General features: G+C 37.1%; 1 protein-coding gene across 1 annotated transcript in view; it reads right to left on the bottom strand.

Moving 5' to 3' along the window:
• The window catches only part of DNAH12 (dynein axonemal heavy chain 12), a 177,326-nt gene that overhangs the window by 130,650 nt on the left and 29,340 nt on the right, over nucleotides 1-17,336 (bottom strand). The window contains exons 12-17 of the mRNA XM_065935328.1: nucleotides 13,265-13,400; nucleotides 11,340-11,465; nucleotides 8,616-8,750; nucleotides 7,830-8,023; nucleotides 7,062-7,305; nucleotides 420-605 (exon numbers count right to left, since the gene is read on the bottom strand). Coding sequence (XP_065791400.1) covers nucleotides 420-605; nucleotides 7,062-7,305; nucleotides 7,830-8,023; nucleotides 8,616-8,750; nucleotides 11,340-11,465; nucleotides 13,265-13,400 — 1,021 coding nt within the window. The remainder of the gene's footprint in view (nucleotides 1-419; nucleotides 606-7,061; nucleotides 7,306-7,829; nucleotides 8,024-8,615; nucleotides 8,751-11,339; nucleotides 11,466-13,264; nucleotides 13,401-17,336) is intronic.

Raw genomic sequence — 17,336 nt, 5'->3', positions numbered from 1 at the left:
TTCCCTGAGGTGCCTTTTTTCAGTCTACAGTCTGAAGATGTTTTCAGTGTATTCAAGAAGACTACAGGGCCATACTTACTCTGCCTAGAATACATACATATCACATGCCACATACACAGGCATCCATTTCCATTCTTAATGGGAAAAAATACATATCAAGACTAGCATATCATCCATGCATATCAGAATGTGGCAGAATTAAGAAGAGGTCAAAGGAACCATTTCTACTCTGGATTCAGGACAAGAGAATCATACAGAAGTACAGGCTTTGTGGGGGAAAAATATGAATGGCCTTCTACCACTTTTCCCCAGGTTCTCTCACTGCTATCCCAAATGATACATTCAACTACAACTAAAACTACGATTATTTAATTAACAAACTCATCAAATAAGGTATTTCAGTTGATCTGCATATTTACCTTGCTTGCACCTGCACTTATCACTTCAAATTTGTCCAAGTATGGTGCAAGGTTTAATTTTAAAACTTTCTTCAGTGTAGTTCCAGAGTCTGGAGTTATGTCATAGCCTACAATTTCTGATAACTGCTTCCAATGACGTGCTCTCATTCCTGGATTGCAAAGGATAGAGACAGTAGGGATGTAATCCTAATGATGAAAATAGAAACAATAATGAGTCACTCACCTGACTTTCATACTCATAAACTTGAAATTATGTAATATATTTAATGAGCCCATTTAATATTTAATGAGTTAGGTTCAGGAGGGGAGAGAAACTAACGAAATTATTCTAAAGTTCATCTGCACAAATAAACATGTAGAAATAGCCAAGAAAACTATAAGGGTGAAAAAAGGAGGGGTGGTGGTAAATGTTCTGTGAGATATTAAAGTATATGCTAGAACTACAATAATTAAAATTATCACAGTATTATAGAAATACAAAGCCATGTTTATTCTATAATTATAGGGAGAAATATGTAACATAACATAATATATAAATATATACACACATACATAGCATAAATGGGAAAAAAGCCTGTACCAAAATATCAAAATATAACCATCTGGAAATAAAAAAATACTCAACAAAAACTCTTGATTCATCACTTTTGATACTGATATTAAAACATTTCCTTTACAATCAGGAACAAATAAGCACACCCGTAATACTTCTAATCAACACTGTATTGAGACTCTCAGCCACTGAGGTAATATAAATAAATAAAAGCTACAGAGCAGGAATGGGATCAAGATGGCAGTGTAGGAAGGCCCTGAACTCACCTCCTCTGATGGGCAAAGAAGGAATGACAATGAAATAGGCAGAAGGGGTGGAGATGCAGTCCGGTCGGAAACCAAACCCTGGGTCAGTGACATACAGTGAAAGGAACATGACTGCTGCAGAGCTCCTCTCCAAGCAGCACGGGGTCCAAGGCCCACTTTGGCCCCCCTGCCTGGAGGTCTGGCACTGGGAAGACAAGCCTCCAGAATGTTTGGCTTTGGAAGCCAGTTGGGCTTCCATTCAGGAGAGACAGAGGGTTATAGGAAACAAAGACTATGCTCTTAAAGGGTACAGGCAGAAGTCCACATGGTCCATGTTCCAGCAAAGATGCAGAAATTTGAGAGGCACCTGTGTCAGACCCACTTGCTGATTTTGGAGAGCCTATCAGAGGGGCAGGAGGCCTCCGGGACTTGCCCTGGGGACAGAGATGCAGGTGGCAGCCATTGTGAGCATCACCAGCAAGTACCACTTAGGAATTCTCCCTCTAGCCTGTTAGGGCTGGGCGCTTGCCCTGGCCCCTGGAGGGCCCACAGCAACTGTGCACCACCCGGCTACACCGTCAAACACAGAGAGAGGATTGCCCCAGCCACAATGAGCCTGAAGCAGGGGCACTGCCCAGTGCACATCAGCCTCACCAGGAGACCGCCAAGCCCACCAGGGCACTGACAACAACTGCATGAGTCACAGCACCGCAGCCAGACAGGCCAAGGGCCAGCCCCACTTATACCTTCAACAACCTTCCACAACATAAGGAAGCATGTGGCATGAATAGGAGACACCCCTGGAGCAGACAGGTCTAGTGCCAGAACGGAGTGTGCTGCTGGGCCATACAGGATGTCTCCTGTATAATGTCACTTCTCCAAGATCAAGAGACCTAACAGTACCAGTCAATATACAAACATGACCACAGGGAATTAGGCAAAATGAGGAGACAAGAGGAATATGTTCCAAGCAAAGTAACAAGACAAAACCTCCGAAGAAGAACTATATTAAATGCAAATAAGCAATCTACCCAATATAGAGTTCAAGGTAATATAAAGATGCCCAATGAACTTAGAAGAAGAATGGACAAACACAGAATTTCAACTAAGAGTTAGAAAATATAAAGAAGAACCAGTCAGAGCTGAAGACTATATTAATTGAAATGAAAAACATACTAGAAAGTATCAACAGTAGACAGGATAATACAGAAGGACAGATCAGTGATTTAGAAGATGGAGTAGCAGATATCACCCAAGCTAAGCAGGAAAAAAGAAAAAAATGATTTTAAAAAACAATGATAGCTTGAGAGACTTCTGAGACAACATCAAGTGTACTCACTTTCATGTCATAGGGGCCCCAGAAGGAGAAAATTGAGAGAAAGGAGGAGCGACTTCTTTGAAGAAATATTAGCTGAAAACTTCCCTAACCTAGAGAAGGAAATACATATCCTCCTTTAGGAAGCACAGAGAATCTCAAACAAGATGAACCCAAACAGGTCCACACCAAGACACATTATAATTAAAATGGTGAAAATTAAAGAGAGAATCTTAAAAGCAACAAGAGAAAAGCAACTAGTTATGTATTGTACAAGGGAACTCCCATAAGACCTTAAGCAGACTTTTCAGCAGGAACTCTACAGAAGGAAGTGGAACAATATATTCAAAATGATGAAAAGAAAAAACTACAACCAAGAAAACTTTACCCGGCAAGGTTATTTTTCAGATTTATCTTTATCTCTGAAGAAGAGACAAAGACTTTCACAGACAAGCAAAAAGCTAAAAGAGTTTATCACCACCAAACAGATCTTGCAACAAACTTTAAAAGAAATAACAAGCATAAATAAACAAAATTGTAAAAGGAAAAATCTCACTGGTAAAGGCAAACCTGGGGAAAGAGTAGTTAATTAACCACTCATAAAGCTAGGAGGAAAGTTAAAAGACAAAAGCAGTAAAAATCATCTCTATCTGCAATAGCAGTTAAGGCAAAAATTAACAGATGTAAAAATGATAAAACATTTGGGGAGGTTAGTAAAAATGTCAGGTATTCAAACTTAAGAAATCATCCACTTAAAACAGACATCTATAATAGGTTGTTATAAATGAACCTCCTGGTAACTACAAACTAAAACCATGTAACAGTTACCACAAAAAGAAAGAGTCAATGCATCACTGAAAACCTCAAACAGCAAATTTTAAAATACCATGAGACAAATGAAAATGAAAACATAATATTCCAAAATCTATGGGACACAGTAAAAGCAGTTCTAAGAGGAAATTTTACAGCAAACAAGTCCACCTCAGGAAATAAGAAAATTCTCAGTCTAACCTTAACCTGAAGGAACTAGGAAAAGAAGAACAAACAAAACCCAAAGACAGTAGAGGGGAGGAAATAATGAAGACCAGAGTGGAAATAAATAAAATAGAAACTAAAAAGAAAAAAGAAAAAGATCAATGAAGCTAAGAGCTAGTTCTTTTAAAAGATAAAATTGATAAACCTTTTACCAAACTCATTAAGAAAAAAAAAGAGAGTTCAAATAAATAAAATCAGAAATGAAAGAGAGGTTACTGTGAGGCTGTCACGGCTAACGCCATGGCAGGCAGCCTAGAGTAGGAGTAGGCCTGGTTTCCCGGGGTAACATAATTATCAGGCGTCCTGGAGCCAGTCAATCAACATATGCCTAGCCAGAAGAAAGGGAACCTATCAGGGGAAAGCTGAAAGCCCCACGGAGGGCCAACAAAAATTACCTTGCAACTGTGTAACCAATCCGCTTACGCCAACTACCCACTGTGTAACCAATCCGATTGCGCCAACTACCTGCTGTTTGTTTTGACCTAATAAATACCCGAGAGAACTGGGGCTCGGGGCCTTTCGTCCTCACACACCTGGTGAGGGCGGGAGGCCCTGGCTCCAGTCAGTAATAAATTCCCCTATTGCGAGTTGCATTGTTTCAAGGAGTCTTCTTTCCCGACCGGGGACTCGGACTACGGGCAGAACAGTTACAACTGATACCACAGAAATACAAAGGATCATAAGAAACTACTGCAAATAATTATACACCATAAAATAGAAAACCTAGAAAAAGTTAATAAATTCCTAGAAACATAAAATCTTCCAAGACTGAATAAGGAAGAAATAGAAAATATGAACAGACTATCAGTAATGAAATTGCATTAGTAATATAAAAAAATGCCTAGCAAAGAAAAGTCCAGGCAAGATGGCTTCACAGGTGAATTCTGCCAAACAATTAAAGAAGGGTTAGCACTTTTCCTGAAACTATTCCAAAGAATTGCAGAGAAAGGAATGTTTCCAAATTCATTCTACAAGACCAGTACCACATGGATACCAAAACCAAAGATAACACACACACACACACAAATTACAGGCAAACATCACTGATGAACATAGATGCAAAAGTCCTCAACAAAATATTAACAAATTCAACAATTAATTAAAAGAATCATACATCATGATCAAGTGGGATTTATCCCAGAGATACATGGATGATTCAATATCTGCAAAGTAATCAATTTTAACCACATTAAAGAATAAAAATCATATGACCATCTCAATAGATACAGAAAAAACTTTTGACAAAATTCAATATCCATTTATAATAATAAAAATAAACCTCTCAACAAAGTGAGTATAGAGGAATCATATCTCAATATATTAAAGGCCATATATGACAAGCCCACAGCTATCGTCAAACTCAATGGTGAAGAGCTGAAAACATTTCCTCTAAGTTCAGGAACAAGACAAAGCTGCTCACTCTAACCATTTTTATTCAATGTAGTATTAGAAGTTCTAGTGACAACAGGGAGCGCAAGTTTGATTCCTGGTTGAATAACTAAGATCACACATGCCCCAGCCAAAAATAAAGAAAGAAAATAGCAGGAAAAAAATTATTGATACTACTAGTGCTATGGGACAATTTATCTTCCATCTCAAGATGACTTTCAGAGATTATGATGGTGCACTGCTATGAAGACAGGAATAATGGATGCTGCTGATAAGAAAGGAAAAGAGGAATATCATCTGGATAAATTAAAACATGACCAAAGGCTTAAATGCTGATAATAAACTATAACTAAAATCTAACTGAAGAAAAAAGAGAGAAAAATTACTAATATTTGGAATGAAAAAGGAATTACTCCTAAAGATTCCACAAACATTAAAAAATGATAAATAAATGTTATGAGTAACTTAATGGCAATAAATTTAATAGCTTTCAAAACTGGAAGGTTTCCTTGAAAATTACAATTTACTAAAACTGACATAAAATTAACACAAAACCTGAATATTCCCATATCTATTTTGAAAAAATAAAACTGCTTTCAAAATCCTTCCCATAAAGTTCCCAGTCAATGGTATCACTGGCATAAGCTTCTCTAAAATATTTTTAAAAGAAATAATAACAATTTTATTCAAATCTCTTTTGGAAAATAGAATTTCCCGTTTGTTTCATAATGTCAATATAATCCTGATAACAAAACTTGACAAAGATATTACAAGAAAATTAAGACCAACATCTCTCCTGAATATAATCTCAAAAATTCTCAAAAACTATTAACATACAAAGCCTAGTCTTCCTAGTCCTGTTTCCAGACTGATTATGTCCTGGAAATCAGTAAGAAAAAGACCAACTATTAAATAAAATCATAGACAATGATAAGACCAAATAGTTCACAAGCAAAGAAATAAAAAATATTCTTAAATATATTAACTTATGCTTAACACTTTATGTAATAAGAAAAATGAAATTCTTCTAGTAGGTTACCAAAAACCCAAGTATGATGACACTCTGTTATCAAGGTTAGTGCAAATATATGTTGGTAAAACCCACACAGAAGGTAATTCAACTATAGACTTGAACCTGAAATTTACTCTTTGGCAATTTACCTTGCAGTTCTCACTTCATACTTAGAAATTTTTACACCAATATATAATATTTATAGGTGTAAAAAATAATGAAAAAACTCTATATACAATAAAAGAAGATCTCTAGGATAAATTAACCAAAACAATGGGGGATATAATACATACAGTATGTTAATTTTATGTAAAAAGATAGGAGGTTTAGAAAATATATTCATATCGTTATATGTGTTAAAAAAAAACTCAAGTATACAAAAGAAAGTAATAACATGGCAAGGAGATTGTTCAGGTGTATCTTTTTTATATTTTTAAGCCATGTATATTTATTAACTATTAAAAATAATTTTAAGTAGTTTAAAATTTTTTTCAGGCAGCTATGCTGAAGATCCCATGACAGTTTGCACTCTGAACATACTGATGGTGGAAACGTTGGGATTACCACTAGACTAGAACCACTGCCACTACTGCCTTCGGAAGCTGGATGCATTATTTACTGCCACAAAAACTGTTATAATCCTCTCTTTATGAGTGAGGTGACTGAGACATGAGCGGGTAAATATCTTACACAAGCGGCATACTGTCATTACGAAGCACAGAATTGTGATATAAACCTAGGCAGTATGACCTCAAAGCCTTCTCAGGTAACTGGTACTCTGTGCTGCTGCTCATAGCATAGGCTAACTTGTTTACTCAGTAATTTTTTTATCCTCTTCATATCAGTGTACCTGGTCATTATAGTCTTTTCTATTTGTCAAGCATGTTCTGGCATGTTCTGTGAAGGGACTGATTATGATGACTTCCTCAGGACAGAATGAAGCATGTATTAAGAAATAGATCAAGTTTTCTGGATTTAGCTTTGGTTTTGCTTTCCGTTTTTGCTTTTGGTTTTGTTTCCATTTCTCTTCATTAGCACTTGCTGCAGACAGCTCCAGCAGGGCTTTCTAAAATGCCGTTAAACGTGTTCCTACCTTAAAAACTTTTATCTGCTCCATTACCGTAGTGCACATAGTAATGGTCGGATTCTCTTTTGGTTCTTCTTCAAGTTTCTCTTCTTCCAGAGATCGTCTTTTTGCTGCTTTTCTTTTTTCCTGTAATTCCTTCTTTTGCTTTGTTTGGAAAAATTTCAGAGTCTTAAAAATTTCCCGGGAAAATTCCTCTACATCAGTTTCCATGGCTTCCCCATTAAGGTCCAAAAACCCTCCATCCATCCACCTGAAAGAAAAAGTAATATTAAACTCAGAGACTTTTGGTGTGCTAAGAGGCCTTAGGCTAGGTCCTTCATTTTGAAATTGAAACAAAAGCAGTCAACCACTTTTCTCAGTCACACAGAGCTGATGACAGAGATAATACTAAATCCACCCCTTGAGCTATGCTGCATGTGCTAAAATATGAATCAGATTGTCAGTGGACAACTAATGGTACCCAAATAAAATGCTGATTTGACTCCATACTTCTAATTTTTGGTGTTAAGCATGAGTCAAATCAAGTAACTGCATTAAAAATGAAATCAAATCTGGAAAACCCAAATGAGACTTAATTAGATATTATATTAATAAGGTTAGGTGGTACCCTAGCAACATGTGACGCTTCTATATGGTATTTGGTTTTTCTATCAAATGGACCAGTAAGTCCTACTTTTAACACTTAGCCAACAACAACAGCAATAAAAATCAACATACGTTTTATAAATCTTTTTATATCTTTGCTGAACTGTTTATTACATTACCAGAAATTACCGTTTTTCTGTTCGTTGCCACTTCAAAACTAAATTAAAAAACTTCTGATAGGGCTCAATGTTTACTTTTAATTTATCCAGTTCAGGATATTTTGTCAGTTCCCATTTGAAAAGTTCCTCTTCTTTATTAATAAACTGAACTGCTTCTTCAGATTCCTGAATACGTTTTTGTAGTTGTCTTACATCTGTCACATACTGAAAGCAAAGCATTTTTTATTTCAAGAAATACCCAAGAAATGTTGTAAAAATAAGATTAAACAATACTTCATAGGCTATGTCCTTGCATATATATATATATACATATATATATAGCAGCTTTATATATCAACTTCACAGCAATACTATGACAGAAAGCAAAAAATGGCTATGTCTACTTAACAAAAAGAAAACTAACCCACAAAAAAGATTATATAATTAGCAGCAGTTCCAGGCCTACAAGTCAGGCCCCTTTTTGCCTAAGTAAGCACATGCTTTTCTATATTATACAAACATGCCTGCTAGCGTGCTAAGTTGCCTCAATCGTGTTTGATTCTTAGCGACTCTGTGGACTGTACCCTGCCAGACTGCTCTGTCCATAAGATTCTCCAGACAAGTAGACTGGAGTGGGTTGTCATGCCCTCCTCCAGAGGATCTTCCCGACCCCGGGATCAAACATAAGAGGATCTCTTATGTCTCCTGCATTGGCCAGACAGGTTCTTTACCACTGGTGCCACCTGGGAAACCCTATACAAACATGTCCTATACTTATCTACCAGCCTGCCACAGCTACTGTCTATATTTATCAGACCTGTTGCATGCGGTCCAATTCTGCAAATTCTGCAAACTCTTCCATGCGCCGTGATTCCTTTTCTATTTCCAAAATCAGTTTCTCTCTCTTTGCTATTAGTTCATTTTCTTTTCTATGTTTAGCATTCTCAATGAGCTTTAAAAGAAAACAATTAAATCATGTTAATTATTTTGCTACAAAGCAAAGAATGATCAAATGAGAAGTCTGAATGCTTTGTACAGTAACAAAAAAAATCAGCAAAGTAAAAGTAAAATATTGTACAAAAATAAAACATTGACTGATATGAAAGGAAAAGAATAATAAATTACACAGGAAACATTTTCTGTATCGCCAAAGTGACCATAATAATTCTTATTTTAAATAGATATTTTAACTGTTTAACAGATTCTGGGAAAATAATAAAACCTACCATATATCGAGCATTTCTTATGTCAAGAATTATTAAACACTTTACCTACATTACCACATGTATTATATCCTCATTTCAGAGATGAAGAAATTTAAGCATAGAGAGATTAAGAGGCATGGCCAATGTCACAAGATCATGAAAGTCAAAATATGGATTAGAACACTGGTTTATCTGACTGAAGTGCATGCTTTTCATTACTATACCATCTCACTTCCCAATTTAGGAAAAGCTAGCTTAAATTAGGACTTTTTCAAAATTTGAACTATATTCAGTTTCATATAAAATCCTGAATCTGCAACTTCCTCCTGGGAAAGTTATTTAACTTCTCTGAGACTCATTTTTCTCAGCTACGAAATGGGGGAAATAGGAGTACCTGGGATTTTTTTCAGTATTAAATGATTTAATAAATGGAAAGTACTGAGCACAGTGTTTATGATTATTATTCTTTTAGTAATTTCCTTTTTTTAAATTTATTTATTTTGGCTGTGCTGGGTCCTCATTGTGGCGCGAGGGATCTTCACTGGGGCATGCAAACTTCTTAGTTGTAGCTTAAGAACTCTTAGTTATGCCATATGGGACTTAGCTCCTTGGCCAGGGATCAAACCAGGGTCCCCTGCATTGGGAGCATGGAGCCCTAGCCACTGGATGACCAGGAACCGCCCTATTATTAATTTGATAGTAGTTCTAACTTTTTAATGTCAGTCCCACTTTTTTTTTTTTTTTCAGTCCCACTTTTTAAAACCTTGTGGGTTAAGCCGGTCTTAAGCCTGCTTTATTGACTACGCCAAAGCCTTCTATTGTGTGGATCACAATAAACTGTGGAAAATTCTGAAAGAGATGGGAATACCAGACCACCTGACCGGCCTCTTGAGAAACCTGTATGCAGGTCAGGAAGCAACAGTTAGAACTGGACATGGAACAACAGACTGGTTCCAAATAGGAAAAAGAGTACATCAAGGCTGTATATTGTCACCCTGCTTATTTAACTTATATGCAGAGTACATCATGAGAAACGCTGGGCTGGAAGAAGCACAAGCTGGAATCAAGATTGCCGGGGAAAATATCAATAACCTCAGATATGCAGATGACACCACCCTTATGGCAGGAAGTGAAGAGGAACTAAAAAGCCTCTTGATGAAAGTGAAAGAGGAGAGTGAAAAAGTTGGCTTAAAGCTCAACATTCAGAAAACTAAGGTCATGGCATCTGGTCCCATCACCTCATGGGAAATAGATGGGGAGACAGTGGAAACAGTGTCAGACTTTATTTTGGGGGGCTCCAAAATCACTGCAGATGGTGATTGCAGCCATGAAATTAAAAGACGCTTACTCCTTGGAAGGAAAGTTATGACCAACCTAGATACCATATTAAAAAGCAGAGACATTACTTTGCTAACAAAGGTCCATCTAGTCAAGGCTGTCGTTTTTCCAGTGGTCATATATGGATGTGAGAGTTGGACTGTGAAGAAAGCTGAGCACCAAAAAAATTGATACTTTTGAATTGTGGTGTTGGAGAAGACTCTTGAGAGTCCCTTGGACTGCAAGGAAATCCAACCAGTCCATCCTAAAGGAGATCATTCTTGGGTGTTCATTGGAAGGACTGATGCTGAAGCTGAAACTCCAATACTTTGGCCACCACATGCAAAGAGTTGACTCATTGGAAAAGACCCTGATGCTGGGAGGGATTGGAGGCAGGAGGAGAAGCGGACGACAGAGGATGAGATCGCTGGATGGCATCACCAACTTGATGGGCATGAGTTTGAGTAAACTCCGGGAGTTGGTGATGGACAGGGAGGCCTGGCATGCTTCGATTCATGGGGTCGCAAAGAGTCGGATACGACTGAGCAACTGAACTGAACTGAACTGAACTGAAGCCTGCAGGGCCATAAATATTGCTAATCCCAAACTCATACTGACACATGAAGTTACTTTTTAAAAGTAGATGGCAAGGGACTCCCCTGGTGGCACAGTGGATGGGAGTTTACCTGCCAGGAGATGTGGGTTTGATCCCTGGTCTGGGAAGATTCTGCACGCCTCAGAGCAACTAATCCTGTGCCACAACTACTGAAGCCTGTGAGCCCTACAGACTATGCTCCACAGCAAGAGAAGCCAAAGGAGAAGCCACCACAACTAGAAAGTAGCCCCCACTTTCTGCAACTAGAGAAAGCCCACATGCAGCCAAAAATAAATAAATAAATATAGCAGTGTGTATATGTCAAAAAAAAAAAAAAAGTAGATGGCAAGTATGTACCAAAATGAAATGAACCTTGTACTTAAAATATCAGAATACAAAAATACATAAGGAAAAATATATTTACCTCATCATTTTCATCAAAGATGGGATTAATTTTCCAAGGCCACATAAGAACAGCTGAATTTAAAGCTAAGTCTTCTGGAGGAAATAGAAATACATCTAAAAAGTAACTCATCCGGCGTTTGGATTCCTACAAAAGAAACTCCAGATGTATTAAACCATGTAGAAAATCTAAGTGAGTGAAAGTGAAAGTCGCTCAGTCATGTCCGACTCATTGTGACCCCATGGACTATACAGTCCATGGAATTCTCTAGGCCAGAATACTGGAGTGGGTAGCCATTCCTTTCTCCAGGGGATCTTCCCAACCCAGAGATGGAGCCCAGGTCTCCCGCACTGCAGGCGGATTCTTTACCAGCTGAGCCACAAGGGAAGCCCTAAAGCATTATGAAAAAGAGAAACAACAATTTCTAATACTTTTTCAAATTTCAATCTGACTCAGATTATTAACTGATATTTCATATCACCCAAATCACATGGGTATTTCAATAACCATAGGATTATTTATCTGGCTTCATAGCACACAGGTGAAGACTTTTATAGCAAGAGCATTTAGTTTGCCCCCTGGTGGCTCAGATGGTATAAAGAATCTGCCTGCAATGCAGAAGATCCAGATTTGACCCCTGGATTGGGAAGATCCCCTGAAAAAGGGAATGGCAACCCACTCCAGTATTCTTGCCTAGAGAATACAATAGACAGAGAAGCCTGGCAAGCTACCGTCCATGGGGTCACAGAGAGTCGGACACGACTGGAAGACTCACACACACACAAGCACATACCAAAATAAAAGTTTTTTAATAGTTTTCACTTGCAATTCACTTAAGATAAAAGTATTGATTATCCACGTATGTGACTGAAAATGGTGATCAAATATGCGGATTTTTTCCAGCAACCCCGTTTTTTTTTAAGGATTTTACAGTTTTATTCTTATGTATTTAATTTTTGAATCTTTGGTGACAAAGATTTTAATATCTTTAATTTTGTTTTGCATCTTCAATAACAGTACCACTTCTTTTGTCTACCATTAGCATATAGCAGTTGTCTAGAAAGAGTTTAGGAGTGACTGGCAAAAAAAAAAAAAATTCTTTAAAACCAATAGATTTACCTGAATAAGACATTAAATATCTTTACCCCTTATAACGTGCATTGATCTGTACACAGTGCTGTAATTTTTAAGAACTGAAATACAGATTCAAAGGCCAATTTAAGAGTTTTTGTTTGAGATACACATAGGATGTACATGTATATAACTTATGTAATGTTCAGAATGCATTTTATATGTATTATATTGCACATAGAAATTAACCCAATAAAACCTGATTCATATAACTAGCTGTATTAATAGATTAAAGGAGAAAATGCATAAGATCATACCAATAGATACAAAAAATAAAATTCAACATCCAATCATAATAATGCTTTAAAATTAATTTTTATTGGAGCATAGTTGATTTATCATATTGTGTTAGTCTCCTGTGTTCAGCAAGTCTGTATACCACTGGATCACCAGGGAGGCCCCTGCATCTCACATTTTTAAACAAAAATTAGAGTATAATATAGGTGAATAGGTATATAACCTTGTGTTGGGGAAGGCATGAGCATATGTACCACTAAATGTAGAAACTATAAAAGAAAATATTTTTTAAATTTTTTTAAGGATGCACATATGGAGGAACTAAAGGAAAAAAATGATTACTGCAGAAACCTGGTTGACAACTCTAGGAGGTGGAGAAAAGGAAGAAATTATGGTCAGAAAGTCATATGCAAAGGATTTCTAGGGTGCTGGCAATATCCTATTTCTTCACCTGGGTGGTGGCAACATAGGTGTTCACTTTATAACTTTGTTTAACCATATGTTTTATTCATTTTCAATATGTGTACCATATTTCACAATGAAAAAAATTTTTAATATGTAAATTAAAAAATTCCTACCTTGATCCGTGAAACCAACTCCTGAATTCCTACAGTTCGGGCTTTTTCTACATAAGATATAAGCTCCATCATTTCCTCTGTTGTCTCAGGAACTTTTAATGCATGCTCTTTAACTGCTTCAAATTCACTGCAAATACTGACATAATACCTTGCTTTATTATAGGTACAGTAATTAATGCTATATTACACTCAATTATGATTACTATAAAATAGGAACTGTGACCCTAAAAACAATCGGTTAGGTATCTTAAAATATTTAAGTATAACTTAACTGACACAACTCAGGATACACCATAGATTTATAAAATCCATAAAGTTGTGACAACATTTTCAGTGTGACATAGAGCATGCTTTGGATCGATCAGGCAGCTCTATATCTAAATCCTGCCTCAGTTGCTACTAGAATTGAGTAATTATGTGAATTTCATAGGCTTAATTTCCATATCTGTAAAATGAAGTTATTAAATTCATCTTGTGGGATTGTTGTAATACAATAATGAATAATGAATGCAAAAGAGCCCAGCACATAGTATACTCTCAGTTACTGGTAACTATAATGTTAGTATAATCATCAGCTTAATTATTACTAGTAGTAGTAATGTCCCTTGTGAAATATGGCAACTGAAAAGATCAAATCCCTGCATACATTTTTAAAATCCATGATTCTTTCAGAAAGTCTATGTTTGTATGAATCTATTAATAGATACCCTATACCTATACCCATTATTTAACTAAGATATATTTCATAGAATTTTTCCCTATGCTTTGCAGTATCAGTATTGTCATGCCATTGCTAGAAATATCAGAAAAACTCCTTGCAAAAACAAAGTACAAAAGAGGTAAGTGATTTTAAAAATAAATTTTAGTTCATGCAGGTATTTCATTTATATTATGTAATTATACTTATTCATTCATTTAATAAATAATTGAATACCTACAGTATGCTAAGCAAAGTTCTAAGCATAGGTGATATAACACCAAATAGATCAAGTCCCTACTAGCATAAAGCTTAATTTCAAGTTGATGAGAGACAGAAAAAATACATAAATACATAACACAGTGTTAGGTAGTAAAAAGTTCTATGAAAAAAAAAGTAAAGGGTTATAAAGAATGATGGAGTATAGAGAAGGAACCAGTATTTTATATAAAGTGACCAGGAATGATCTCTCTAGAGAGGTGATAATTCAAAATGAGAGAAAGAAAAAAAGAGTCATACAAATATCAGGGAAAAAGCTTTCAAGGAAGAAAAATAACAAAGATAAAAGCCTGAGGTAGCAAAAACCTTCGAATAGTTTAGGAATGGCAAGCAGAGCAGTATGAATACAAAAAGAGGATAGAACATGAAGTTGTAGAGATGAACAGAAATCAGATCACATAGGGCTTGACAGCATTTTTTTAAAGCTTTTTTTTTTTCTGTGAATCATTTTTAAAGTCTTTATTGAATTTGTTACAATATTACTTCTGCCTTACCTTTTGGTTTTTTGGCCATGAGGCACGTAGAATCTTAGCTCCCCCACCAAGAATCCAACCCACATCCCCTGCATGGGAAGGCAAATTCTTAACCATTGGATCACCAAGGAAGTCCGACAGTTAATTTTTGATTATCAATATTTTAGGAGTGGCTTCTGCTGGGAGTCCACCTGCCGATGCAGAGGACATGAGTTCGATCCCTGGTCCAGGAAGATCCCACATGCCAGGTGGCAACCAAGCCAATGTGCCACAACTACTGAGCCTGAGCTCTAGAGCCTGTGCTCTGCAACAAGAGAAGCTACCACAGTAAGAAGTCCGCTCACTGCAAAGAAGAGTAGTACCCTCTTGCTACAATTTAGAAAGCCTGCGCACAGCAACAAAGACTCAGCACAGCAAAAAAGAAATATTAATAAATCCTTAAAATTATGTAGAAAAATAGTTTTTTAGAAGGATGTATTAATGTTGTGAGCAACAGTTAGAACTGGACATGGAAAAACAGACTGGTTCCAAACAGGAAAAGGAGTATGTCAAGGCTGTATATTGTCACCCTGCTTGTTTAACTTATATGCAGAGTACATCATGAGAAACGCTGGGCTGGAAGAAGCACAAGCTGGAATCAAGATTGCGGGGAGAACTATCAATAACCTCAGATATGCAGATGACACCACCCTTATGGCAGGAAGTGAAGAGGAACTAAAAAGCCTCTTGATGAAAGTGAAAGAGGAGAGTGAAAAAGTTGGCTTAAAGCTCAATATTCAGAAAACTAAGATCATGGCATCTGGTCCCATCACTTCATGGCAAATAGATGGGGAGACGGGGGAAACAGTGTCAGACTTTATTTTGGGGGGCTCCAAAATCACTGCAGATGGTGATTGCAGCCATGAAATTAAAAGACGCTTACTCCTTGGAAGGAAAGTTATGACCAAACTAGATAGCATATTAAAAAGCAGAGACATTACTTTGCCAACAAAGGTCCGTCTGGTCAAGGCTGCAGGGGGTTTTCCAGTGGCCATGTATGGATGTGAGAGTCAGACTGTGAAGAAAGCTGAGCGCTGAAAAGTTGATGTTTTTGAACTATGGTGTTGGAGAAGACTCTTGAGAGTCCCTTGGACTGCAAGGAGATCCAACCAGTCCATCCTAAAGGAGATCAGTCTTGGGTGTTCATTGGAAGGACTGATGCTGAAGCTGAAACTCCAATACTTTGGCCACCTCATGCGAAGAGTTGACTCATTGGAAAAGACCCTGATGCTGGGAGGGATTGGGAGCAGGAGGAGAAGGGGATGACAGAGGATGAGATGGCTGGATGGCATCACCCACTTGATGGGCATGAGTTTGAGTAAATCTGGGAGTTGGTGATGGACAGGGAGGCCTGGCATGCTGCGATTCATGGGGTCGCAAAGAGTCGGACACAACTGAGCAACTAAACTGAACTGAACTGAACTGAACTGATTAATGCTGATAATGCAAGAAATGGACAGATGATTCTACTGTGATTGCTTTCTTCTTACTAGAGCAGAATCTGAGTCCCTTTGGAGCAACAATACAATTAAAAGAAAAGGAGGTGGAAGTTCCATGGCAGTCCAATGGCTAGAACTGCGTGCTTCCACTGCAGGAGGCACGGGCTTGATCCCTGGTCAGGGAACTAAGATCCCCCATGCTCTGTGGCACGGCCAAAAGCAAAACAAAACGGAAAAGGAAAGAAGGCAAACAAGATTAGTGAGAGCAAGTTTGCCCAAGCAGATACTAAACCAAACTGTGAAGTAAGAAAATTTCTCTTTAATAATTATTCATTTATTTAATAAATCATGCTTAACATAGTGGTACACATTTCCTCCTTTTAAAGAAAACTATTTATTTATTTGGCCACACCAGGTCTTTGTCATGGTATGTGGGATCTTTCATTTGTGGCAATGTGGGATCTAGTACCCTGACCAGGGATCAAACCTGGGCCCCCTGCATTGGGAACAGAGAGTCTTAGCAACTGGACCACCAGGGAAGTTCCCATTTCCTTCTTTTGATATTATCTAATTCACGTATGGAACTTAGTAAGAAACCAAAGCATGAACGAGGCAGAGGAAAATGGAAAACTTTTCAACTGCTCTTCTGCCATGAGTTTATAATAAGACAGTTACTTATTGAAAGTAATAGAATTTTCCAGAAAAGTGACCAATATTACACAAATAAACACCAAAAAGTCGTGTCAAACATAAATCATTTTTAAAATTAACTATGGTATTGTAACTCAATGGGATTATTAGAAAGGAAATATCTAATACTTTACCATCTTCAATATCATTGTGTAATAAAATTTTATACAAAATATGGCTAACCAATGCTTAACTTTCTGACAGTCATATTTTTTTATTGACTTGAAAATATTTATTGATGTGAAAGCTCCCTTTCTTGGGTACCTATTCTCTGCCAAGCATGGTGCTAAATCCTTTACAAATGTTATCTGTGATCCTAACATCAGTTCTGCAAGGCAAGGTATTATTTTTCATAACCGGCACAGCAGGAAATTGAGGCTCAGGGAAATTAAGTAACTTGCCTAGAGTCATAGGACTATTTCATGGTAGAACCAGGATTCAAATCCAGGTCTCTG

The sequence above is a fragment of the Muntiacus reevesi genome, chromosome 4 (genome assembly GCF_963930625.1).
Source record: "Muntiacus reevesi chromosome 4, mMunRee1.1, whole genome shotgun sequence".
NCBI classification, from domain to species: domain Eukaryota; kingdom Metazoa; phylum Chordata; class Mammalia; order Artiodactyla; family Cervidae; genus Muntiacus; species Muntiacus reevesi.
The sequence above is the reverse complement of the archived record's forward strand: the minus strand, read 5'-3'. Positions and strand labels throughout refer to the sequence as shown.